This window comes from Telmatherina bonti (assembly GCF_933228915.1).
Source record: "Telmatherina bonti genome assembly, chromosome: 16".
In the NCBI taxonomy this organism is placed as follows: domain Eukaryota; kingdom Metazoa; phylum Chordata; class Actinopteri; order Atheriniformes; family Telmatherinidae; genus Telmatherina; species Telmatherina bonti.
The window spans coordinates 20,458,221-20,485,084 of record NC_136614.1 but is presented as its reverse complement, the minus strand read 5'-3'; the positions used below and the strand labels follow the sequence as shown (position 1 = coordinate 20,485,084).

Below are 26,864 nucleotides of genomic sequence, written 5' to 3'. Positions count from 1 at the left end.
TTTCTGACATTGAACACAAGTGTCTTTTGCACCATGATAAATAAATAAATAGATAACAAAAAAAAAGGAACAACACAAACAACAATGTTTCTCATACAGACCACTGTCAGCAAAAACAACCAAAACAAATGTATCCCTTTCAAAATATTACTCCTTTTATTTCCCCCAATTTCTGCATATGTGGATATTATTTTTGCCATCTGAGTCCAGAGTTCGAGAACTTCTTAATACCCCAAAAATATAGTATATTTAACACTGAACTCATCATTAATTCAGTTGTCAACGTCACACGCTTATAGAGCGTGATTGTTGGAGCTTTGTGACGGAGTGGGAAAAGGGGGGGGGGGGGGGGGGGGGGTGCAGTCGGCATCACATCAAATGAAAAATATGAAGGAAATTAGCAGACAAAAAGTAATTCTGTGGGGCTCATATGTGGTTCCTCTCATAATAAGGAGTTCTGATGTAGCCATGTCGTGGGATAAACGCCGTTACATCCTTACGCTCTATAAATTCCAGCCCTTGTCAGAAGGAGGAAGCCATTTGTGCTGTTAGACATAAATCACTTTTTCCCCATTACTCAAATATCATCCATTTTCACATTAATGAAATGAATACAGAAAGAATTGGGCGAAGTGAAAGTTGGAAAACACTCTCGCACACACGCACACATGAGCACGCTGTTGGTAACAACACGAAAAGTCTGTCAGATACAGAGAAGAGTTTGGAGATTGAGCGAGATGATGAAATATCCAGCGTACATCCGAGTGAGCTGCTTTAATCCTTGTACCTCTCTGCATAGCGGACGCTTCCCCGTCACTGCCTCCGTCGGCCTTTGAGCCCTGCTCCCGACTCCACGAGCAGTTATTCCTTTCTTTCATACTTGTCACTCAAGTACAAAAGTCTACAAGTGGATAAAGCATTGCACATTTATTGGATCTATGTATATATATTTATATATATATATAATGATTTATTTAGAATCTTCTTTGTTTTACATTTTTATATATATATTTTTTTGCAGTCTTTGTTACTTGATTGGATAAGAGTTGTTTTTTTTTCTGCTTTGTTTGTCAGTTTGAATATCGGCCATGGGGGGACAGAGTGGAGACAACAGTAAAGGACATTTTGGCAAATGAGAATGAGAAATCTCCAGGCGCTTGGGCCAATCTGCTACCTCGGAGGGGAGGCTGAACAGAGATAAACAACAACAACAAAAAAGAAACAAACAAAAACTAAAAAAAAAAAAAAAAGAAAAAAAGCATTTATTTATTACCTCTGAGGTTGTCCTTCTCACCAGTCATCTGTCTACCCCCCCCAGTTCTACTTTTACACTGAGGTAAAAACAGTGTTCAACATTGTGCTGGGGAAGAAATTCCCAAGTGTTTCAGTGACGAAGGCTTGGAGGGACGAATGAATGGACAGACAGATGGGCCGGAGTCACGATGAGTCCAGATGAGCCGATGGAAAGTCGATACGACAGTTGTGTCCACAGAACACTTATCCTCCATCACTGATCAGAACTGGTACCATTTTTTGTCTTTGCACTTCAGCATCATCTGCAAACAAAGGGAACGATGATGTCAGAATATGTTAAAATATGAGATAAGCTGCTGATCTTCCTGCGACCATTTCAGTTCATTTTATATGTTTTAACTTTGTCTGAATTGCAGCATTATGAAACAGAATGGCTCAGATATTTTAGAACATCTTTTTTCATAAAAAAAAAAAACAACCAAAAATCAATTTTCCTTAACAATAGAACTGTGAATGGCTTCATGCTGAGGACAAAAATATAAATGATTTCTGAAACACTTTTAGGAAGGATGTGTTACTGTCAGCGTTCTGGAGAACGTAAAAACTAGTGTCCTGGTGGGGATGGATCCCCAATATATCGCTTCCTCATCGTCCACTAAAGCCTGGTGTTGGAGTCTAATATTGGCCTGAGGGGTTGGATGAGAGTGTTTTATATGTTTTACCGATGTAAGCGTGTGTGAAAACGTGAAACGATGTGTTCAAATTTTGGTGAACTCTATGTTTCTGTCTTTGAAGGCTTGTTTTTAACCTTGTTTTAGTTTTGCTTCAATCAATTTTGATTGACTGATTGAAATATCTCGGCTTATGTTTGGGGGTTTAAAGAAAATTCCCCTTGAATGACAGAATATGGGCCTTCCTCTTGCCTGAGTGTGGGCGGGGTCACATTGGCATGATTACTCTTCTCTGAACACGTTCCACTCTGTATGTTCTGCATCGGACACAGTCACTGAGTCGTCTGCAGGTTTATTTACAAACATCCCCTGATAGTTGATGGCTTCATCCTCCTGCAGGGGGAACATGACTCCAGTGTGTATAGGTATATGGATGTGTGTATAAATAAGTGGGTGTGTATGTGTGCTTATGTACATGCAAATGTATGTTGGTCGTTCTCTTTCTCATTCTTTCTTTTTCTCCTTCTCTCTTTTTCTCTCTACAAGGTGTTTTTCTGTTTTATCTTCTTTTCAATTCTCTTTCTGTCCCTCTTCTGTCCTCTCCGGTCCAGCAGTACAAACATTGTAAAACAAACAATTATGCAAACTAAAGAGAAAAATAAAATAAAAATCCAGAATATCAAGGGGAGCATTATATCCATGATGCTTTCCTTGGCAAAGTAAATTTGCCCAGCAGAACACAGCATTCAGAAAATCCATTTTGCCTGCTTAAATGCTGGACAAGACAAAAAAAAAAAAAAGAATATGAATAAAAAATTTTTTGAATACAAATAAAATATATGTGCGGATTATTATTTGATGGTGGAAAACCCTGCGTCCTCTGAGCCTAAGAGGACAGAAGCCACTCAGTCTGTTTTGAAAGCCAGCATCTGTGTTGGGGTGAGGATGTTTGTGTATATGGCAGAGCAAGCTTACACATCTGTGAAGACACATTTAAGTCTCAATGACATATGTGGGTCTCCTATGTGTGACTGAAATATTACAAAGAGAAGTATTGAGATCTGATGTTTATGACATAGTGGAAGCTGAAATTGCAATAACTGCTATTACTTCAGTGACAAAGGATGATTTCTTAGTGAGTCATTGATGTGATTTTACTTATTTCTATTGACACTGTAATAATCAGATTTTATTTGTTTATTTATTTTTTTTACCTCATGGGCATGTTTGGAAAAAGAATCTGCACTGGCCATCATGGCAGCCGTCCTTTCCTCCAGTTCGCCCAGTTTCTGACCTCTCTCGTCCAGCGCTATCCGGGCACGTGCCAGATCTCCAACCACGCCTGAAGCGGCACCCTTCATGCCCTCAATACCACCTGGTCCGGGAATGTGCTGAGCCAGACTTCGAGAAGCCTTTCCAGCAGCTAACTCTCCAACTGAGCGATGGAAAAAAGGAGGAGAAAACCAGACATGACGTTGCATCCACCTGCAGAGCAGAACTTCATGTCCAGGATGCTGGCTTACATAGTTCCTCTCTGTCCAGCGACTGTGCTCCTCCTCCAAAGAGGCCTTTAAAGAACCCTCTGTTTGGAGCTTCTGGTGTTTCCACTGGTGTAAAAAGTTCACCTAGCAACTCCTGAAAAATCAGCACAGATTACAGCACTCTACTAAAGTACATACAGTTTGATTTCACGCAACCACTGCTGATATTTTATAGTCAGTTTTAAGGTATTCAGGTTTTGAGGTCAGTTAAAAGAAAAAAAACGTACACAACTACACACATATCCATGTGCACTGCACACATTATTCTCACTGTACTTCACACAGCTGTATTAATCATATATATATATATATATATATATATATATTTTTTTTTATTTTTTTTTTTTTTTTACCATGCAGTCACTATACATATATTTCCGTGGCACATTATACAATGTTTACATAAACTTTCTCAGAGTTTGCTTTACATTAAAATAACTCACTTGCAAGTTCTCACAGGTTTCCTGACTGTAAGTGATCCTCTGAATCTCAGTGGGGGAGCAGAGGTACATGGCCTGGCCCAGGTTGGTGAAGCAGAATGTCCTGGCTATCCGCATGTTTGTCAAGGGAAGGTAGTTTACATCCATGAGCGGTCTCAACCCCGGTACACTGCACAGGAAGCAGAGAAATTATATGAAATTTCAAATACATGGTATGTAACAAAAAAAGTAGTTTCCCCTGCTCATTGTTCAGGTCTGTAACAACCTTGCTCACGCCACTTGAAATCACCCAAACCAATACAAGACAGCCAGTTTATCCAACTTTGATCACAGCTAATGACTTTTGCAACATTGCATGCAAGCTATTTTTTTCTTTAGAAACCCGAAACACAGATTTCTTGCAGTGACCAATCGGAAACAGGCAAACATGTTGAGCACATCTGAACAGACAAGCAGACAGCTGGCTATCCTTGCCTTGTCAGACACCCATATGGACGCCTGTCCTGACTGTCTCTCCCGTCCAAGGATGTGAAGATTAATGAGGATGAACAACACACTAATACACCCTCTCACTTATAACCTGTCACTGTCTGCAGGAAAATCAGCCTGCTGTCTGTCTGAATGGACCATTCTTCACCTTGCCACATTCACTTCTACAGTAATGTATGAGCTTTTGCATAATGTGGTGTGTTTGGATTAGCAAAGGGGTTAAAGGTGGCTTGCAAGTCCACATACGGACGAGGTCTGAGGATATGTTTGTGTTATGGATGAACCAAAGGGCAATGGGGTGTTTGTTTTTGCACAACAATTTGAAGAAAAGGAAAGGGTTAATAGATTCAGATACATACAGGAGTGAGACAGTTTGATATTTATTATGTGTCGAAATTAAGGAAATCTGTTGCCCTGATTTAACATGGCTGACATTTTTTATAATCAGCAACTCCATGATGACATCACTAATATGATGACTTAACTGGAATACTTTCTTTTTTTTAATGCCTAAACATTCAGTTTTCCAATATGACTAAGACACAAATGATGAGCTCATATGGCATCGTCTGCATTCTCAGTTACATTTTATGGCCCACTCGTCTTCTTTAAATCAAATGTAAATATGGAGCTTCATTCGTTGACAGCTTCTTGAGTTCTCCTGAATTTGCTCATTAAACAAACATTTTAGAACAGTATCTAATTATTTTACATTTGTAAATATTCTTAAATGACAGAACTGATCACATTTGGGTTTTGTGTGCAAACAGTCAGCGGCTGGAAATTAGGGGAATTAAATCTCAAACAGACAGGAGACTGCTGGAAGGTGCCTTACACACACGCGCACACACACACACACGCACACACACACACACACACACACACACACACACACACACACACACACACACACGCACACACACACACACACACACACACACACACAAAAACATATCTAAAATAACTTGCAAAAACTGAGTCAGGTCAGAAATGACAAAACACAAGAAGAAAGTAACAGATTTCTGCATCACTGGCCACAATCGCCAAAGTGGCCCTGAGACTTTAGCAATTTAGAATTGGTTTTTCTAAATTGCCCTTAGGAGTGTGTTTGGTTGTTTGTCTGTTAGCCCTGCGATGGACAGGCGACCTCTCCAGGGTGTACCCTGCCTTTTGCCCAAAGACTGCTGGGATAGGCTCCAGCTTCCTCGCAACCCTTCATTAGAGTAAGCGGTCTCTGAAAATGAATGGATATCTTAACTCCATTGTGGTGTTTGTTGCTTCTGTATATCTTAATTTATTCTCTTGCAGTAATGACATTCCAAAGATCCCCTGTATTTGTCCTGTTTTGGATGGTAGTACTCTGAGTGGTAGAACGTCTGTACTTTTTGGCCAAACACCCTGACACTTTATTGTGGAGTAACATGCATATATACTGAAAATGGCCCTATATATTAGGAATTAAAAATAAATTTAAAAAAAGTCCTGGATCCAGATGGTGATCTGGATCAGTTGGAGCAAGAAACCAGTTTCAGAAAAGAGACAAAATCTTCCAGTTGTTTCTGCATTAAAACTGCAAGCAGATGGACAGATCAACGCTGGCAATAACATGACCTCTGCTACCTCCTCGTCAGAAGCAGAAATCAAGGATGCTGGAATCTTTGTGAAAACTAGATAAATGGAGCTCAAATAGAAATTCCCTCTTTAGAACATTTAATAAGCCAGCACTCTGCCTTTTGTTGAAACTGAAAAAATGTGCTACTTGCATCTAAAAGCTTATTTAAACTGCATGAAGACCCTTTTTTCCAGTTTTTACAACACAAACTTCATCATCATCAACCGCGTACCATTTCTGACAGTAGATTTCAGCTGACATGTTCCTCACCTGAGGGTCATGATGTGGCCATTAGCACAGAAACAGGCCACGCACACGCCTTGGCTCATCTGCACCACATCTGCCCTTAAGATGAAGGACGTCTCTGTGATGCTGTGTTCATAGATGCAGGTCTGGGAGGGGAGGGAAATGACTTTGGCCTGTTTCTCCGAGCACACCACAGCATACTGGCTCTCGCTGAAGTCCTGGGAGGTTGAAGGGGACACAGAGACGGGCCGACGCTTGCGCACCTTCTCTCTTTCTTCACCATCTGCTGTAACGTTGGGTTCAAACCAGGGATCGTATGCAGGCGGCAAAAGGGAACCTGTAGAGTCCAGGAAAGCCATTCGCAAGATACTTCCCTTGAGCCGTACCAGCATACCTGGAGAATAAAAAGAAGCTTTAAACACAGTGGCTGTAATCGTGCTCAATATACACTATTCACAAAAAGTTAGGGATATTCAGCTTTTGGGTGAAATTTCACAACAAGCCTAAAATGCATTCAAACCTGTACAGGTGAACTTAATGTGATCTTCTCTAAGCTTTTAAATGCACATGTCCAACTGTTAAATGTTTCAATAAATTTTGCACAAGTTGCTGTTCTCTAACAAGGAGCTTAACGGCAAAAATCACGGCAGGTGTGTGATCCTTGAATTGACCAATAAATGTCCTGGTTCAATTAGAGCTGGTGTTTAAACAGTTGTCCTCATCATGCTGTTCACATTTTGACATCATGAGACCAAGACGACACCTAACAATGGAACAACAGTCCCTTGCCATTGCGATGCTTCAAACAGGACGTTCTCAGACAGAAGTGGCCACTGAGCTTGGAGTGTCACAGAGTGTCATCAGCAGGTTGCAACAGAGATATCGAGAGACTGGAAGAGTCACAGAAAGGCCTAGAAGTGGACGTCCTTTTGGCCACATCCCGTGCTGATGACCGCTACATTGTGAACACTGCCCTGAGAAACCGGATGATGAATGCCACTCAACTCCAGGCACGTTTAAGAGAGGTGAGAGGCACCCAAGTGTCACGTCAGACCATTCGAAACCGTTTCCATCAGCGTGGTCTGCGTGCTAGACGACCTGCACGGGTACCTGACCACACCACCAGGCACAGGCATCATCGTCTTGCATGGGCCAGGGAGCATTTACGCTGGACGAGGAACCAGTGGGCCTCAGTGCTGTTCTCTGATGAAAGTCGATTCACACTGAGCAGAAATGATGGCCGGCAACGATGTTGGAGACGTCAGGGAGAGCGCTATGCATCAGCCACTGTTGTCACCAGGCGAGCTTTTGGTGGTGGCGGTGTTACAGTGTGGGCAGGGGTGTCCACTTGGTACAGAACCGCCCTACACTTTGTGAATGGTACAGTGACAAGCCCATACTACCTGAATAAGGTCATTAATCCAGTGATTGTGCCCCTACATGAACAGCACAGGCCTAATTTCATCTTCATGGACGACAATGCTCCTGCTCATCGAGGCCGCATCATCAGGGAACGGCTGTTGGAGACTGGTGTACCTCAAATGGAATGGCCTGCACTCTCTCCAGACCTGAATCCCATTGAAAACCTGTGGGATCAGCTGAGCTGTCGTGTAGAGGCTCGAAACCCTGCACCCCAGAACCTCAATGACCTGAGGGCTGCCCTTCAAGAAGAGTGGGATGCCATGCCTCAGCAGGCAGTAAGTTGCCTTGTGAACAGCATGAGACGTCGTTGTCAAGCTGTAATTGATGCTCAAGGGCACATGACGAGATATTGAGACGTTCAAATTTTTTGTTGTGATGTAACTACCATTGTTGTTACCTTTTGTGTTGAATGAATTTTTTGAGATGAGGAAATCAGTAGTGCGTCCTTCTACTTAAATGTCTTACTTTTATGATATTATATCACTGTAGCATGAACATATTGCATTTTCCATAAATTTCACCTGAAAGCCAAATATCCCTAACTTTTTGTGAGTAGTGTAATTCTGAGAATTGTTGCAAACATTACAAATTCCCTAAAATGATGCCTTTTCTTGTTTTTCTACTCTCTGTTGTGAAATATAAAGAGAAACTTGGGTTTATTTATTTTGAAATATTCATCAAATCTTCATCTTAATTAGTATGTTATATTTCTTCATGCAGCATTCTTTTATCAAGGCGAGTATTTTACCTGGCGAAGAGGTGCTTAGATGTTTGTATGAACATATATAGCCAAACCATTTGGCTGTGTTTACTAGTGTACAGAATAGCTCCACAAATCAAAATTTATTCGACAATTATTTAAAGAGGTTGGATCAACCTTTAACTCACTCTTTTTCAGGATGTACAGCGAGGAAGAGCTACGTAACATGGGATCTAACCCTGGATCTTTCAACTGGCTGATGATGTTGTACACTAGTGTGTTGTATAATAATTTTCGACCAATAGAAAAAAAGGCTTTGACCTCGCCAGCTATATAATAAGGCTTAACTTGTCAACAGGTTTAGTAACTAGTGATATACGAACAGCACATGTATTATATGTATCACAATATTTACTGCCAAATATATTTGCTGAATACTGATATTACAGATGTTAATTTTATTCTTATTATAGCTGTTACTGTACTATTATAGCTGTTACTGTACTACTCAAGTGTACAACCACTTGAGTATGTTATTATCAGTATTATTACAATTATTGTATATTTGATAAAGTAATGACCAGCTCTTACTAATGGTGAATGTGATTACAGTATTTATAATGACAACGATTATTATTATTGATTGGGGTATGGAGAAAGGGTGGGATTAAAGGGTGGGAGCCTCCCTGCACTGCGGTGCAGGGAGGCTCATTAAAAAAAACAAAAAAAACAAAACCTTATTCCCAAGCCTTAGCTGCCTTAAACAACAGGCCCAACTGAGCTGTCATGTTTTGCAGCTCACAGCTGATTTGCTATATTATATATATATATATATATATATATATATATATATATATATATATATATATATATATATAAAAATAACATAGTAATAGTATTTTAAGCACAGTTGATATGCTTACTCACCCGTAGGTGAAGTGATCACTGGCTGCAGTTGCCGCTGCTCCCCAGCAGGTGGCAATGTAAGCGCTAAAACCAACACAGTTCCGAGGGAGGTGCCTACATACAAGCAGGGCGTCAAAGTGCAGTCACCCTTCCGGGCAAAGGTCTCACAGAAGTGGAAGGAGTTGATGCCCTCTCGTGCTTCCTTGTCAATGCTGGTGACACTGGAGGAGCGTGAGCGGCTGAACGAGTTGTCCCGGTGGTCTAACGGGTTGGCACCCCGCGGTGGGCATACGGACAGGAGGACAGTAAGGAGAAAACAGAGAGGTAAAGCACCTGCAAAGCACTAACATTAACAGACACTGCTGCAAATAAAAGTACAATGACGAATAAAAAAGAAATAAAATAAAAAGCAGCTGAGTAACATTTTCACTTAGTATTATCAGCCAATTTTAAGCAAGGCAGTTTCACGATGTTCCTACTGAACCAACATCAAAGCTGTCCGGTGTTGGACAATGGAGGTAAATCCTTTGCATATTCATAGATACTCACTTCAAATGTTCTATCCCAAATCACAAGATTGATAATATAGTAAACCTTTGTTTGGCACTTAGGTGAACTTAGAGGCAAAAATGCAGGTGAAAGTTTCGGCATTTGCACATTTTTGGTTGACCCGGTGTAAGCAATCAATATTCCAATCGCCGTTTCTGCTACAAAATTGTTTTAAGCCCTGAAGAAAAACAAAGTCTTAGTAATCAAAGAACCAACCAGACAGAGAAAAGAAGATACATGAAGACACAAGTAAAAGAAAGCTGCAAAAGGTATAGAAAGCCTAAGGATGAAATGAGGCGTGTGAAGTTTAGCTTAGCATGACTGACCTCTTGGAAAACATCCACTATTGTTTAAAAAAAAAAATAGAAAAATAAAAAACAGTATGTTTAATTCCAATGATTTTATTTAGTTTTGACTCATGCAAACTTAGATTTGAACAGCTTGCCAATTTTGAGACTAATAACCGGGTAAAACTGGACTAATGGAATGAGGTGGAGTCCAGTCTTACCGAGAAAAGCAAACTGCATTTCATATAAAAATCGTTCGGAGACACAAAGTCAAGGCTTACCCAAGTCTGGCTTTAGCTCAGTTGGCAAGCTTAATTTCCGTGACATCTTTGCTGGAAAAAAGAGAACATCCCTCTTTACAAAACACACATCTAAGCTAACACACGATGCCATGCAAAGCGAGGTCGCTGGCACTGGACAAGGATTCTGCACAAAGCTAAAGTACACCGAAATGATAGAGGACTGTGGATCAAATGCCGAGGGAATGTTTTATTAACAAGGAGAGCCAAAATGCTTTACACATAAGAAGACACTGTGTGGGAACACAGAAAGACAACCTTGTGTACGGAAGCATGCTGAGTCAAACAAAACAAAATAGGTGATCTCTGGTTGCACAATACCCTGAAAGAGAGGACTAGGTAAGACACATAAAAACTGCAGGGCCACTCATGCCAGTAGAGCATGCACCAAGAAGAAGGGAGTTCTAATAAACGCCAGAGATGGAAGAAAACAGTGAAAATGATGATTAAAGATGACAGAGCTAATCTATTCGCTACTTTTAGCAAATTTTGCTATTGCTTGCAAATGATGACATCTTTCATCAATGTGAAAAAAAACAATGAGAATTTTTTAAAAAATGGCTGGAGATGTTTTCTCTGTCTGCAGGATAGGAAGTAGGAGACAGAGGTGATACAAGGGGATATTCATCATGCACTCACTGGCATGTTGTATTGTCTTTTTATAGTTAGGAAGTTCCATTTTGCCAGTACAGAAATCCAGTATAGCAGGAAAAAAAAACCATAGTAAACTCATACTCATATCTAACATAAATATGTTTAATCTTATGCTAATTGTTTTTTGTTTTTTTTGTTCAAGAACATGTTTTTGCTTGGTTTATTTATAGATTATATTAAATTAGGATGTAGAATAAAAATTTAAATATTTTTATCTCCTGGGATTTGCATATTTAGCTTGTTTTTGCAAGTTCAACTTTTGCAGAGATTGCTCTAGAAATATTTTCAGCCAGCTAAGTATTCAAAAATGCGCAATTTTTGTTTTTCTTTAGAAAATTTTGTACGTGGGATTTAAAAGAATTAAAAGGATCCACAAAACTGCGAGTAACTGCTGGCATGTCTTTTTTTTTTTTAATATGCTGTTTTATTTGCATTATTACACGCATTACATCTGCATGAAAAGCATCAAATGCAAACTGCAGATGATCTAAAAGAAGGCAAAGACCCTCACAGCATAAACAGCTGTGCCACCAGCACAGAGTTACAATGATGACTTTTTATTTTCTGGCTAAGACTGCACATATAGATCATTAAGTGCATTGGTCCTAAAACTGAACCGTGGAGTTTGTCTTTGGCAGAGTTCAGATAACTACACAGATGGAGTGAATTGCACACACTGCTTATGAACGTTTGAATGAAGGGGATAAGCAAACTATAGGGCTTAAAGTGTTTTATCCCTCTAAGTGTGACAAAGTCGCAAAACTGCAACAAGAACCAGGACTTTTCTCCAGAGAGCTTAGACCTGTTACTGCTTTTCACCACTAGATGGCAGTAATATTACTCTTCAATTGGTACGGGAGGGGAGTGGAGGGTGGGGTGTCCAGATTAGATTAGATGAACTTTATTCTTCCCCGAGGGGAAATTCAAGGTTCAAGAACAACTCATCAAATTTCATGAGGAAATCGAGTTAGAAAGACACCGTATGGAGCCGATGAGAAAGTCGGTATGTCAGAGAGGATTAAAGAGAAAACACTGAACATATCAAAATGCTTTTTTAAAAAAAATAACTTTAGGATTTAGATTCTGAAACAAAGTCGTTTGAACAGGATTAATTATCTAAATTAATGCTAATCTAATCTACAACATTGTTTTAGGCATGGTTAGGCCAGGAGGAATGTTTAGAATATACCAGAAATTTGAGATGCAGGATTCTGCATTATTACACCTTTGCTCTTGACTTGTCATCTGTTTACAACGTGCACGTGATTATTTGGTTTAACAGCACACACTGAAATGTACAAAGACACAGTCGGACAGATGAATTGCTCCCTCTGTTCTCTGGTGTCATTCCATACTGAGGACAATCATATTAGGACAGATATCAAACGCAAACACACTTACGATTTGACACTCGTGCTACATACAAGTAGCATGCAATGTGTGTATCAGACAGCTAAGGTGTCTACAGACAGCTGAAATCCCATCTTCCTTCCAGGTCATCAACTCATCCAAGAACTGTTAGTTCTAAAAAAAAAAAAAATTCCATCCATATTTGAAGAAAGTCATAACATTAAATGATTCAAACTTTTATTTTGGATTTAAAAAAAAATACAGATAACTAACAGCTGATGGACCAGAGTGTAACCATGAGGTAGAGTAGAACTTTTGCCCTGTATCGTCTAGTCCAGGATTTCACACTTCAGTCCTGTGAGTACTGTAGTCCTGCTGGGTTTCCCTGCTCCAACACAGCTGACTCAACTTAAATAGATCTAAGAGCATATGAAGTTCTGCACAATGACCTATTCATTGAGTCAGGTGTGTTGGAGCAGGGAAACATAGAAAACCTGCAGGATATCAGCCCTCAGAGGATTGAAGTGAGTATCCCTGGTCTAGTTCATTTCTTTGTGCTGTGGTAAAAACAGACACAAAGACACAGTTTTTTTTCCTCCACAAAAAATAAACAGAAAAAAATACAAGAAAATACAAAAAAACCAAAACAGGGATTAGGGACCAAATCTGGACCGTGTTTGTCCTGCCTGTGCAACCTCTCATGAAAGCTTTTTGTCAGTCTTACCTCCTCTACCACCTCCATTGTAGAATTGCTGTAGATTGCTGTGTGACATCAACACTTTTGGGTATGGGGGAGGGGGGGGGGGGGGGAGTAAAGTACAGTGAAATGTGAAGTTAGAAACACCTTTTTTTTCCTTTTTATGACAAGCACTGTGTTGCAAATGCAATATCCTTTTTTTTTTTTTTTCCCCCGAGCAGCAAAATGACCTTTATTTTAATATAGTTTCTCAAGGATATCGGCCCAAATAGCTTCCTGATGAAAATTCTTTCAACAGATTTATGCAACGGCCTAAAATCTAAAATGTGTTCCTCTGAAAATAAAAAAAAAAAAAGGCCTAAATGTTAGACGCCATGACCAACAAAGAACGCCATCATTAAAACAAGTTCATTTATAAAGATATGCTTTTATATACAAATCAATAAAAATAATAATTTGTTACAATGTGTGTGTATCAGTTTGTTAATGTTTTCATTTCTTCACATTATCGTGTATTATCATTCTCACAATACAAATCTAACTTTTCCAAAAATCTTTCTGCGTGAAAAGACAGTGTTCCTTGTCAGGAATTTATTTGTCGCCCTGCATTTCTTTCACAGAAAAACAGTTTAAAATGCAGATGTTATTAGAGTCCTGACTAAATGACTGGTTCAGGCAGATGTTCTTATTTTTCAGGGCAGCACCTTTTCTTTGTTTTTCCCATGAATTATGCAAAGCAGACAGATGTACTAGACCACAGTCTGGTGGGGGTAGACATGGGGGTTGGGACTGCGCTCACACCTGGAAACAGAACCAAGTCGACTGAGAGACTTGATTTCTGTCTGACCTTTTTAAAAAGCTCTTCATTTTCATCCCATTTATGCCGTATTACCAAATATGAGATGAATCTGGGCCCTTCTACGTGATGCAGTTTCCTTGTGCATGGTCTTTGCTTGATGCTTGCAGAGATTTACATAAGAAAACTGCCTCATATAATAGTGTATTTGTGACACAGACACAGGTAAATGCTGAAATGAAAGAAGATCCAAGCACAAGTCTTAATTCACATGTCGTTCACTGAAATTAAACATGTCAGATGTGGAATATTTTCTAAATTACAGAATTTTGTAATTGAGAAGATATAATAACACATGACTGTATGGCAATTTACTTAAATAGTGCATAGTTAAAGACTGCAGAAGAATGTAAAAGACAACCAGACAGTTTAATGCCTTCCATACGGATACACAGTTCATTCAATAGAACCAAAAAGCAGAGGCTCTTTTGACACATTAGTCTTCTTCCCTAACCAACAACTCTTAGATACAAGGTATCACAGATGCATTTTTGCAGTTTGGACTTCAGTGTTCTGTCTGAAAACCCAGATAGCACACAGCTCGTTATATTTTGTTCATATATGTTTTTAGGATGCTGAAGGACATGTTACCTGAAGTGGGAGACTTGCAGCGGTCCTCTGATGTGGCCGAGCCCTCATTGATGTCACACAGACCTGTAGCAGATATCGCATGAACCACTGTTAAATATTCATGTTAGCAGGTTCAGAAAAAGTAACCTAGATGATAAGATGTTGAATGTTTTTACCAGACCTGGACTGGGACACGTGGAATGTATTTCTGTTGTTTCAAAGGGGCTAATTGTTTGGCTTTATCCTGTTTGAACCTTTTACCACTTGTATGTTTTGTGTGAATGTGTGTGTGATATTGTCCTGTGAGGCAGAAAGCCAGGCAGACAGCCGTCCCTGCTGGCGCGGAAACACAGCTGGACGCCTGATTACAGCTCACACTCGCCAAGCTCTGACAGGTGCCAGCCCACTGCTCACCAGTCAGTGACACCAGATGCTCTGTGTGTTTTGACATGTGCATTTTCCTGTGTATATGGGAGCATGTAGATGATAATGTGTGTGTACAATATTTGGTCTGTGGCACAGTTGCTTTGCATAATTGCATATAAGCCATCATCATATTAAAAAGTCATCTCTCAGCATCAACACACATCTTACCAACTCATTAATCAAGCTTATGGGTATTGCATCGTCATGACTCTGCAGCATCTTCATTGCAGCTGCACTGATGTTGTCAAACACATGGTGGCAGTGTGTCCAAGCTGAATTAGTCAGTGATTACAGGCTGCAAGATGGTATGTGATTGAAAGCAAAATAAATAAATAAAAGAGGATAATAACCATAGAAAGTCTATCAGGGGGCCATAAAGAGAGGGAATACAGATGCAGAGTTCTGTCATATGCAAGCCTTTTGAACCAAAGCTTCAGCAACAATCTTAGATGCAATGTGCCGAGTGACTTAATTATTCTTATTATTTTTAGTTGAGAAGTTTGCAGCTGCAGATGCAACAAAGGCAATGAGAAGGCTTTATGATTAATAAAATCTTTACCTGCCTAATAAAGGAGAGATAGGATGATCAAACAAATCAGGAAGAAGTTAGTCTGGGATGGAAGTGGCACTGATGAAAGTTTCTGAGACCAAAATCAGTTTGGTTCTTAGTCTCCTTTAAAAATAGATTTTTTATTATTATATGTGAATTGTCATCATGATTGGAGATTTAATTTAAATGGTTTATTTCTAGTGTTATTGGTACTGATATATAGCAATGCCTTATTCTGGTAAGATTGACTTCCCAGTTTGTAACAAGTCACCTTGGGCATGAAACGGCAGTAATTTATGTTTACATATTTCTCTCATTCTGCAAGTAAGAACTTGTTTTTCCGCCTGGGCTTTTACCTCCTGATGGCTGTCGTGACTTTCTTGGCGAACGCGGCTGTCGCTGGTAGGGGTCATTGGAGCCATAAAGCTCGACCGTCCCCAAGTTGAGTACCACTGTTTTCTGGATGTAGTCCACCACCGCCAGACCATTGCTGTTGCCAAACACCACTCTGGTGGAGCAATAGGAGAGGAAGTGGAAAAATCAGGAAGGGCAGACGTTTGTGAGGATGAAGGATGAAGAGGCAGAGATATAGAATATTTCATGAGAGAAATAAAAATGCAGTATTTGTTGAAGAACTTAAATAGGATTAAAATAGGATGAAATAACTTGGTTTTGATCTAATAAACCCGACTTCCAAGGTGTAATGTTGTGTGCACTTACAGCCCGTAGGAGGAATTTAGTGCCAGACTTGTGATCTGTTGAGGAGGCTCTCCGCTCACCCACACCAACTGGACAACCAAATCTACCTGGTAACCTGGAGACTGCTTCAGAGGAGCACTGCGCACCCTGTGGAGAAGGCCACAGAGAGGAATGAGGGACCAAAGACGTGTCAAAAAAAAAAAAAAAAAAAAAAAAAGAGAGAATCAAACAAAACTAAAAATGAAAGCAACGAAAAAGAAAATGACAAGTAGTGCAGCTGCAGCTGGGAAGCAATCGTGTGTCAAGAGTCTGACATGAGTGGTTGCAAAGGGTTGATGGGGAGGTTGTGGCTGAGAATGCTTCAGGCACAGACTGAGTCTTTGCAAGTGCGCTTGAGGCAAAAGAAAGACTCTTGTGTGTATGATGAGTGTGTGGCAGTGCTGCCGCTGGGAATTCATGTAAGTGCCTCTGCACGTGTGTGTGTGTGTGTGTGTGTGTGTGTGCGTGTCTCATACTTGAGGCAGGGAATGTTGCCTCCGTCAGAGTTGTTGCTGCTGGTGGAAGGGTGTGAAGGTGGGCCGCTGGTCTGAGGGGAGGCACCGGGGGTGGGATGTGCAGACGTCTGCTCACCCCCACCATCTGGAGACTCTGTTTCATTCAATTCATACTGCATTCGCACCTCTAGTAGCTGTAAACACACACAAAAGTCACAGAAGAAGAGCTATGAACAAAAAGGGATGAGAAAAGAGAGGAGATGTGATTGTGAATGGCATCTACACGCATTCAGAGCGGCGCTTTAATTATATGCATTTGTTTGATGTGTGTGTGTGTGTGTGTGGGCAGGTTGAGAGTCAAAGAGGTCCTCCAATACGAAAATATTCCATTCCTTCTAAATCCTCCTTCAGGCTATCTGCTTGCAACCTCCACCTTCACACAAACACACACACACACACACACACACAACTCCTAAACTCTCACACAACGCTTGTAAGCTCCTCTCTTTTGCATTCTCTCAGTCTCATTAGCCCCACTGACATGTGGGAGTAAAGAATGATCTCTCCTTCAGCTTTCCTCCTCTCTACCTTCACTCCTGCACAGATACAGAGGTGTTGGTTGGCTCGAGTGGGACTGTTTTCCTCATGAGAGCTCGCTACCTCTGCATATCTACTGCTGATCCACAGTGTGCAACTTGAATTGTGGGGAAAAAGGCACCTGAAATTTCCTTGACATGTGCATCAATACTGCCTGGCAACCAACCAAAAAGTACAAACTGAGCTGTGCTTTGATCATGAAGGCAGCTTTTTCTTCTTCTTCAAAAAAAAAAAAGTTTATACAAATTTGTGGATACTATTTAGGGTTTAGATATTTAGTATGAACAGTTCTCTGAAAAGATGAAGAAAAAAAAACATGCCTCAGCTTAACACATCAGAATACTACCCACACACTTTGATTGACAAGTGCTCTCTGTGCAGTCAGGTGCAGAAACCCCACAGATGTTCAGGAAGAAAATGGTTGCCAGACTTACAAATAAAAAACAGCATCCTGCTATATAACGGATAAAAACACTCATTTCAGCCAAGTACATTTTACCAGTTATCATCTGAAAATAAAAGTGTGTATGAAAGCATTTCAGTCAGGTTACGGTCTAGACTTCGACTGCAACACCTTGATTCTTTTCAGCCAGTCTGCTCTAAATTTGCTGCTGTGTTTGGGATTATTCTATTGAAAGACCCAACTTCAGCTAAGCTGTAGCTGCTGGACAGATTGCCTCGCTTGTTTTGATAAAACTGTGGTATAAAGAAGAGCTGCCATGCGCTCCATGTTTTTTTTTTTTTTTTTTTTTTTGCATTATTTTTGATGATTGTTTGAGATACCCATTCCCAAGACAGTTTCTGTGGTTTTCCTTATATATTGATCACAAAAATGTTTTTAAAATTAACATAAAACCTTTTTTTTTTTTTTAATGAATTGCAGCAAAGGTTTCAACTTTTCAGCTTTGCTCATTTCTTTCTCTTGGCGGTATGTAAACACACATCTGAACACTCAAGACCAGCAAACTGTCAAGACCTCTGCTTTTATGGAGTCATGCACCTCGTGTAAAGCTGAGTTCATTCAGCACATTTCATTTGATCCATTAGACTGACGCTTACCTTCTTAATGTTTATGGAAACGGTAAGGTTGTAGTTCATTTTTTTACGTCTTCACCCTTAATGTAGGAACAGTGAGCAAACTGATAGAGAGGAAGCTAAATGTCTTCTTATTCCATTGAAATAGCATCATTCTTCCATTAACACTTAGTCCGCTATCAAGTCAAATTATAATGTTGGTCTAACTTTGCTTGTTCACTGCTCTGTCTGTTGGCATGGCAACCATAGTTCCTTTGACTAGGCAGATCTTCAAGTGTGTGTATATAGCTGTGCAGATGTCTGAGCATCTTAAAGTAATAGAGGAAGTCAATGGTAGGAGCAATTTATTACAAATACTGGGAAAAGGTTCAGCGATAAAAGTGTGTCTAGACTTGTTCTGCTGCTACAAGATACTTCAAATTTAAAAAAAAAAAAAAAAAAAAAAAAGAGGATGAGAGAGAATGGATTTGTTTAAAAAACATATTAAACATAAAGGTAAATAAAACCCACCTGCACTACTTCAGTAGTTACTTCAAGCTTGCTGAAGCGGTAGATGAGAATATTAGCTGACACCCCAGCAACACACAGCATCCGGCTCTCGGGGCACCAGGCCATAATCTGAATGGCAAAGGGATCTTCGTCTGACACATCAGCGCTGCCCTTGTCTTCCTTAGACCGGTTCCTGTCAAATACCTTGGCTGTTTTTAGCTTATAAAGCACCTGGAGCATTACTAAAAGAGAGGAGAAAAAAAAATGGTTGCAGTAGAATGATGTCAGACAGAAACCCAAAGTAAAATAAGACAATCAAACTGGGAAATATTCCATTTTTTTACTTGTTTTTGCTCCTATGAAGAATGAAAAGGGTGAATTTTGCCTTCCTTTTATTTGAGTGATTTTCTTTATTGATTCCTTCTTTTTTAAATGCAACACTTTAATCTGAAACCCAACACGTCCTCTGTCTAACACTGTTCAAAAAGTCAGGAAAAAAGTTAATATATACACTGCAAAAACTGAATAGTAGAATAGAATAGAATAGAATAGAATAGAATAGAATAGTTTTTATGCCAGAAAATTCCTATTTTTACTTGTTTTGGGAAGTCTTGACAAGCCAAATTTTCTTGTTCTGTTGGCAGATAATTTATCTTATTTTAAGCAACATTTACATAATTTTTGTATATTTTTTTCTTGTTTTTTTAAGGCTGAGTGTTTGCAGTGTAAGGAGCAGGTCTTACTTGCAGAGGCATCCCAGAACTTCACAGTTCCATCAGCATGCCTAGAAATGCAAGGGAAAGAAATAAATGCAGAAAAATTAGATGGTAATAAAGGTTGAAGGATTGGTTGAAGGTGCGGAAAGCATTTAGACATCCTTTTACAAACACCCCTCTTGCTTTGTATTGGAAAGAATTTGTTCAAATTTCAACCGAGTCGTCACAATTTACTCCCTTCCTCAGCGCTAGTAAAAAAAATCTTCATCATCATAGACATGAAGATGAAGATGAAGATTTAGAACATGAGCAAGAGATTCACCTGCACTGACAGGCTTAATCAGCATCACACAAACCTAAACAGGATGAAACAGATGGTACTGGTTTTTGCTATCGCGCAAAGTTACATCCCATTAGGCTTCTCTTTTGTGGTAAATGTTCAGATTTTAGAAAATATCCCAACATTTTATTTTAACAATGAATTCATTCACAGACACTTACAGCCATTCATCATTATTTATGCTAAAATGTTTATTATATTAATATCATTGATGCTTGACAGACGTTAACTCTTAACAGTTTCCTTATGATGTTCCAATAAAAATCATGTAGTGAATCATCCCCCACTCCTATTTGCTAGATTTTTGTTGCCATTTAAGCTGAGTTGAGTAAACTATTTTGCAGGCTGTGGCAAGAAAAAGAAACCTGAACAGAATAGTAATACAGCATGTAGGGATGAACATGGAGGAGAAACCGAGGAGCAAGAGCTTCCCAGTGCCATAACCATAACTCAATGTCACCTCTTCACTCTGTGTGTTCTGTTCAAAATGCCCCATCTCCCCCTTGTTGACAGCTTAGCGTGGAATAATAAACATCAAAATTGAGCAAAGTGCACATGACTGGAATATATAAAGACCTACAGTGCAAAAATCTCACACGGCTTATCTTGCTGTGATGAGCTAACAGGAGAAAGTAATTGCCGCTTGCATGTTTTTAATGACGGCACTAATGAAATTCAGCATCGTATTTTACCCAGTGATGATGATCTCCGAGTAGCTTTGTGTGCCTTGACCCCAGTTTCCACCACTAACAGGCCATTCCTGGAGAGGAGGGAGATGTGCACATTAGTGAGAGAGATAGCAGGCTTACAGCAACAGCTCTGGCAATAAACAGGGTGTCATTAAAACACCCTGATTATGAAAGCAGATGACATGATAAAACCATGATGTTAGAGTGCACGCAGGAAACCGTGCAGGAATCCTTCTGTGGATGTCTCTCAGCGCGCGTTTTTATCTGCGAACGTGCATGTGTTTGTTGGAGGTTAGGCTCTGAACACGTTGACACATACAAAGGTCACCAGGATGACTCATTGTGATCTTTATATGAGAATGGCCCCCTGCAGCTCAGGCAGGCTTTTGCTGAACAAAAATAAAAGAAGAAGAGACTCGGCTGCCAGTTTAGGTCAGTGCATGTTGACATTTGCAACAGAAAGCCAGAACAAGGCGACAAGGAAAAGGACATAAGCATACATAATGGCTGAAAGAGCAGAGGTTCTGTCTGGAATGATACAGAGAAAACAGATGAAAAGGAGAGAGGAGGGGTACTGGGGGAAAAAAAGATTGAGGAAAGAGGAGGTTGGATAACATTGTCATGTAAAGTCAGTTTAGCTTCTTGAAAACACTGGGAGGTATATTTTCATTCCACTAAGACAAGTTTGCCCATGCTGAATGTTTTGCAGCAGTGGGGGGAGGTTACATAATAATGTGCCCTTTATCATACACCTCATTCCTTTTGGTGTACTGCAGTATGGTTAGAGGGTGTTGTTTAAAAGATTTACATTTCTAATTAAGCATTTAGCTCTGTTAAAACTCCACTATCCATAGTGACATGAAGAAAAATGACCTCGCAAGTTATTATCACACTACTACTACAAAATAACTCAGGGATTTTACCTAAGTTAGGCAGCTCTTAATGTGTTCAGCATAAAATTAAAACCTCCATCGGATGCATTTTGCATCAGTTGGTTTCCTTTAAAGTCATGCTAATTTAGTTTTCTGGGTCACTTATCCAGTGTCTTCATACGAACTACCTAGAGGCAAAATTCTACCTTGGACACTTTGTGAGGTAAAGTTATCCTTTCAAGAAATTTTGGGCATATTTGGTCTTTTTTTTTTTTTTTTACTTGAAACTTGAAAGGGGTTCAGAAAGAGAGGGGACTGACATGCAGTAGAGGGCCTCAAGGGCAGGATTCAATCCTGGGCCAGTTGTATTGAAGAGTTACTGCCTCTGTATATGAGAGGCTTCCTCAACCATTTGAGACATCCAAAGACATCATAAATTCTTGATTAGCTACCTCTAATCTATTGCTCAAACTAATTTCTTATTCTATTGTTTCTTGTAAAATAAATAAATAAATAAAGATTACTTTCTGATGCAACTTAATTTTTGTTAAGTTACATTTTCCCCTTTCAAACCAAACCCAAAAAGCAGTCTTTATCACCGATGCATAGTGGTGCAACACAAAGCCTTGTCGTACCTTTTTGCTGTAGCCTTGTCGTTTCTGCCGTGAGCCAACAGAGTAAAGTGCAGGTATGAGGTCCACAGGGCAGTCAGCAAAATACTCACAGCAGGTCACAGGAGACTCATGAATAGTCAGAGGGTATGGGTTTTCAAATATGGGGTAACTGTTAAATAAAGAGGTCAAAGACAATTAACTCACAAAGCACTCTTAATGAAACTTGTCTGTCTGCCAGTATCAGTTAATTAATCTAATTCTGTGCAAGAAATGCTTGCTCGACATCGGTATTTGATAAATTCTGGACATTTACCATACAGTAATGAGAATTTATGAAAAGAATCGGCCATAATTAACTGAGAAAACAAGACCTAGTTCAGTTATGGTAGCGAAATCAAAGTTAAGGAAATGAAAGGTGTGAAAAGTGAGTGGGACACTCACCCGTTTTGTGCAAGGTCGATTACCACTAAATCTTTTTCTAGAAGAACCACCACAGCATAAGGCTCTTGAAAATCTGAAAAATGAAGCACAACATAAGTTGATCATCAACTTGCTGGAACATGTTAGGATTAAAGGGACTGCATTAGACTGGTTCCAGTCATATTTATCTGATAGATTTCAGTTTGTTCATGTAAATGATGAGTCTTCCTCACACACCAGGGTAAGTCATGGAGTTCCTCAGGGTTCTGTACTTGGACCAATACTTTTCACATTATACATGCTTCTCTTAGGTGATAGATATACCTTTCCATGAAGGCAGATTAAACCAATCAGTTTCTTAGATTGCAAAGATGTCTTACAGACATCAAGACCTGGATGACTCTGAATTTTCTTCTTTTAAGCACAGACAAGACAGAGGTTGTCATCTTAGGGCCTAAAAAATTTAGGACAAAATGATCCAGTTATGTAATAATCTGGATGGCATTAATCTGGCCTCCAGTACTGCTGTGAAAAATCTTGGAGTCATTATTGACCAAGATTTGTCCTTTAGCTCACATTTAAAACAGGTTTCTAGAACCGCCTTCTTCCACCTGCGTAATATTGCAAAAATTTGGGGAATCTTGTCTCAGAAAGATGCAGAAAAATTAGTTCATGCCTTTGTTACTTCCAGACTGGATTACTGCAATTTCTTATTCATGGGCTGCCCCAAATATGCCCTGAAAAGTCTCCAGCTGATCCAAAATGCTGCAGTGAGGGTTCTGATGAGGACTAGCAGGAAAGATCATATTTCACCAGTTTTAGCCTCTCTACACTGGCTCCCTGTTAAATCCAGGATAAAGTTTAAAATTCTTCACCTCACATATAAAGCTCTCCATTGTACATAAAAGATCTTATAGTTCCATACATTCCAAATAGAGCACTGCGCTCTCAGACTGCAGGCTTATTGGTGGTTCCCAGAGTCTCGAATAGTCTAGTATTATGGGGGGAAGAGCCTTTAGCTATCAGGCTCCTCTCTTACGGAACCAGCTCCCACTGTGAGTTCAGGATGCAGACTCCCTCTACACCTTTAATATCAAGCTGAAAACCTTCCTTTTTCATGATTCTTATAGTTAGGATACGAGCATCTCCTGAGTTAGAGTCTGCATGTACGGGACCCAGCTGTTCAGATTATGCTCTTTGCTCTTAAAGTTATGGGTAGTCTAGCTAACCATTACTTATGACGTCAGCTGATGCACTGAGAAGTACTTTGCTCCATTTCTCTAATGTATTAATGTATAAATATTTGACAATATTGCCATCTCTAACTTATTTCTCCTTTTTTCCGCAGGTCTTCCTGAATAAGTGCAGTTGTACATGTTCTGTCTTTCCTGTCTTCTCCACCCCAACCAGTTGAGGCAGATGGCTGCCCTCCCTGAGCCGGGTTGTGCTGAAGGTTTTCTTCCTGTTAAAAGGAAGTTTTTTCTTTCCCACTGTCACCTCGTGCATTCTCAGGATGGGGGATTGGATCGAAGTCATGATTTGATGCAATCAGTTGGTTTCTATTATAGACTATGTATGAAGTGCCCTGTGACAACATTGCTATAAAGTGGCACTATACAAATAAAGCTGAATTGAAAATTGAATTGAATCACTCACATATGAAACCACACAAAAGGGATTCCCCACTGCCTATACCTTGACGTTGTGGCAGCAGAAAAACATGATGCTTATTCATTTAAATGATTTGACACTTGTGGTTTAAAAAAAGTTTATGGAAAATAGATTTTCTTTTCTATATTTCTGAGAAACACAGCCATGTCTGAAAGATTTATTTATTCATGTATTCTAACATGTCCTCCTAAACCATGTTTCAATGTATTCAAAATAATATATTTTGGGCATTATCTGTATATTTTCAAGAAAATCTGCAAAATGTGTTTGTTTGGTTTAGTTTGAATGAATGTGCCACATTTAACCGATAAACTTTTCATTGACTTTTTTCCAGAACACCGACACTGACGGAACTCTGTTAAGATGATGACAGAATTGTATTTCCAAATTTACCTACATTGCATGCGTTTTCATTCATTGCACTTTTAATAACACCCTTTTCAGCAAACAGCGTTGGTCTGCTAGATGTCGTGCCTGAACTAGCATAAGTTAGAATGCCACTGCTCCCATTTGTTTGATCACTCAAGTATATTGGGGTCTTAAAATAAAAAATAATGCATGTTATCATTGTGGATTGATGATTACAGTTTATGCATGCGTGAGGACAAACCAAGAGACAGACATGTACTGTGCAATAATCCAAACCCAGTTAGGTCCATTACCAAATGAAGGAGGTGGATAGTAGCATCAGGTTTCCAGTGACTTAATGAAGTCATCACTGGTACATAACTCACTAATCCTCCAAGTGTATATGTGACATATTACACTGCTGCAGAGATTGCATGCGGGATTATATGCATTCAGAGGTCCATGCCATTCAGCTCCAGTGGGACTTGTTTTTCAACTCACCAATAAAGGCAACAAAATAACTTTATTCAGTCATGTCTATGAGCGTATGAAATGAAAATGTAATATGATATTCTGTGCATCAAATAATGAAACTGGAAGGTAGGCTACTTCATTTTGGGAAATTCATTATAGAAAGGCAGGATGCAAACAATCCAAAGTCATTCAAAAAAAAAAAAAAAAAAAAGCTAAATGTGTGTATTTAAATGGGAAGTGTGATCCTATCCTCGTTTTGGACACAAACACAGTTGTATGCAAAATGCCATGTACACACTCAACTAGAGAACACATGAGTGCAAGCTTGTTTCCAAAATACACACACTCTTACCATTAGGATAAGGTGTCTCACAAAGTGTGAGGAAGTCTACTATAGGATAGTCCATCTCCAGCACAGCAGTACTCTTCCCATGCATTACTGTAAGACAAGGTCGCCGGCCCACAGTGTCATAAGACAGACCACCAGAGAAGATTATGAAGGGGTCCCTGGAACAAGCATACACACAACCAGAAAATTTGATTGACTTTTATAATAATTCAAGCATGTTGAACAATGGATTTTTATTTTAAGCTAATAGCAAGAAAACCTTCTGACATACAGTATTGTAGATCTGGTAAATATATCAATTCCATCAAATTTGTAATTAATAAAGTGGAATCTCCTTCTCAGCTGGTTCTCAGCAGATACTAAAAATTAGTATGTGTGATCCATAGACTGTATATAGAGATCGATGTAGCCTCCGTGACGTCACCCATAGGTTTCTGAAGAGTTGAATTGAAGCTCGGTGGGTGGTTCCTACCGTTGCCATCTTGGCAGCGTCATGCGCGTCGTCTCGCCCGGAAAACACAAATATGGGCAAAGAGGTAGAGCTGAGAGGGGGTCTGTGAGCGTCATGGTGGATGATTGACATTGAGCAAACTCCGAGCTTTCTGGAGCTAAAAGCTAACCGAGCTAACTCGGAGATAACAGGAGCTAACCAGCTTATGGAGGTAAGCTAAAGCTAAGTCACGTTGTTAACCGGCTAAAAACCGCGGTTGTTCTACGTTCTTCTGACTTGAAGCTGGAGATTGGTACCTGTCAATCAAAAGGACACGCCCCTAAATATGCCAAATGTTGAAATTAAATCACTTTTAAAAGGGCTAGTTAGAAAAAAATTCACTCCCCCCACAGTTGTCATGAAGGTAAACCTGACATATTAAACCAAAAAAGGATTTTTGAACCAGGCTGTAAACATGTTTATTTCTGCTGTGAAGTTGGTCTTTTTAACATGGGAGCCTATAGGGATTTGCTCTGTCTTGCAGCCAACCCCTAGCGGATGAGGGGGGAACTGCAGTTTTATGCACTTCCGCATAGGCTTCACTTTCAACCGCCGAAGGCTCCGTCCATCTTTCATATACGGTCTATGGTGTGATCACACAATTTCAGAATTGTCCAAAACTTCTTTTTGTTCTGCAATCGAAATCTTTTCTAATTGTAGCAAAGTGGTTCTGCAGAAAATCCCAAATCATCTTATCTAAGCTTCATTTCTTCCTTTAATGATTATGTATCAAATATTATCTCACTGGATTATTAGAAAGTGAAGTTGCAAACAGAAATTCATGACTTTACACCCCTAACAAAAGCATAATTACTAAATGCAGATGCACACTTTCAGAGGTTTAATGCTATAAGAAGCCTTGTACTGTCTTACATGACATCTGTACTTCAACACGCCATCTGATGTGTGTGTGTGTGTGTGTGTGTGTGTGTGTGTGTGTGTGTGTGTGTGTGTAAAAGAGAAAGAGGGACCCTACCCAGTTCTGGTTGTTTTATACTCCACTTTAAGAATGGGTTTACAGGGCTCTGGTTTCTTCCCATCCTTGGGC

General features: G+C 39.7%; 1 protein-coding gene across 4 annotated transcripts in view; it reads right to left on the bottom strand.

The window, feature by feature from the left end:
* Positions 1-1,514: 1,514 nt before the first annotated feature.
* The window catches only part of stxbp5a (syntaxin binding protein 5a (tomosyn)), a gene marked incomplete at both ends in the record, with an annotated part of 113,395 nt that continues 88,045 nt past the window's right edge, over positions 1,515-26,864 (bottom strand). Inside the window, 19 exons of one of the 4 annotated variants that reach the window (XM_079255447.1) lie at positions 1,515-1,556; positions 3,140-3,360; positions 3,449-3,560; positions 3,910-4,075; positions 6,278-6,647; positions 9,303-9,614; positions 10,399-10,449; positions 13,145-13,198; positions 14,565-14,651; positions 15,876-16,027; positions 16,240-16,365; positions 16,734-16,906; positions 18,855-19,075; positions 19,577-19,617; positions 20,582-20,649; positions 22,086-22,233; positions 22,506-22,578; positions 25,330-25,484; positions 26,793-26,864. The exon at positions 26,793-26,864 is cut by the window's right edge and continues 7 nt beyond it. In XM_079255447.1, coding sequence (XP_079111573.1) covers positions 1,515-1,556; positions 3,140-3,360; positions 3,449-3,560; positions 3,910-4,075; positions 6,278-6,647; positions 9,303-9,614; positions 10,399-10,449; positions 13,145-13,198; positions 14,565-14,651; positions 15,876-16,027; positions 16,240-16,365; positions 16,734-16,906; positions 18,855-19,075; positions 19,577-19,617; positions 20,582-20,649; positions 22,086-22,233; positions 22,506-22,578; positions 25,330-25,484; positions 26,793-26,864 — 2,644 coding nt within the window. The remainder of the gene's footprint in view (positions 1,557-3,139; positions 3,361-3,448; positions 3,561-3,909; positions 4,076-6,277; positions 6,648-9,302; positions 9,615-10,398; positions 10,450-13,144; positions 13,199-14,564; positions 14,652-15,875; positions 16,028-16,239; positions 16,366-16,733; positions 16,907-18,854; positions 19,076-19,576; positions 19,618-20,581; positions 20,650-22,085; positions 22,234-22,505; positions 22,579-25,329; positions 25,485-26,792) is intronic. The other 3 variants (XM_079255448.1, XM_079255449.1, XM_079255450.1) reach the window with 3 other exon arrangements.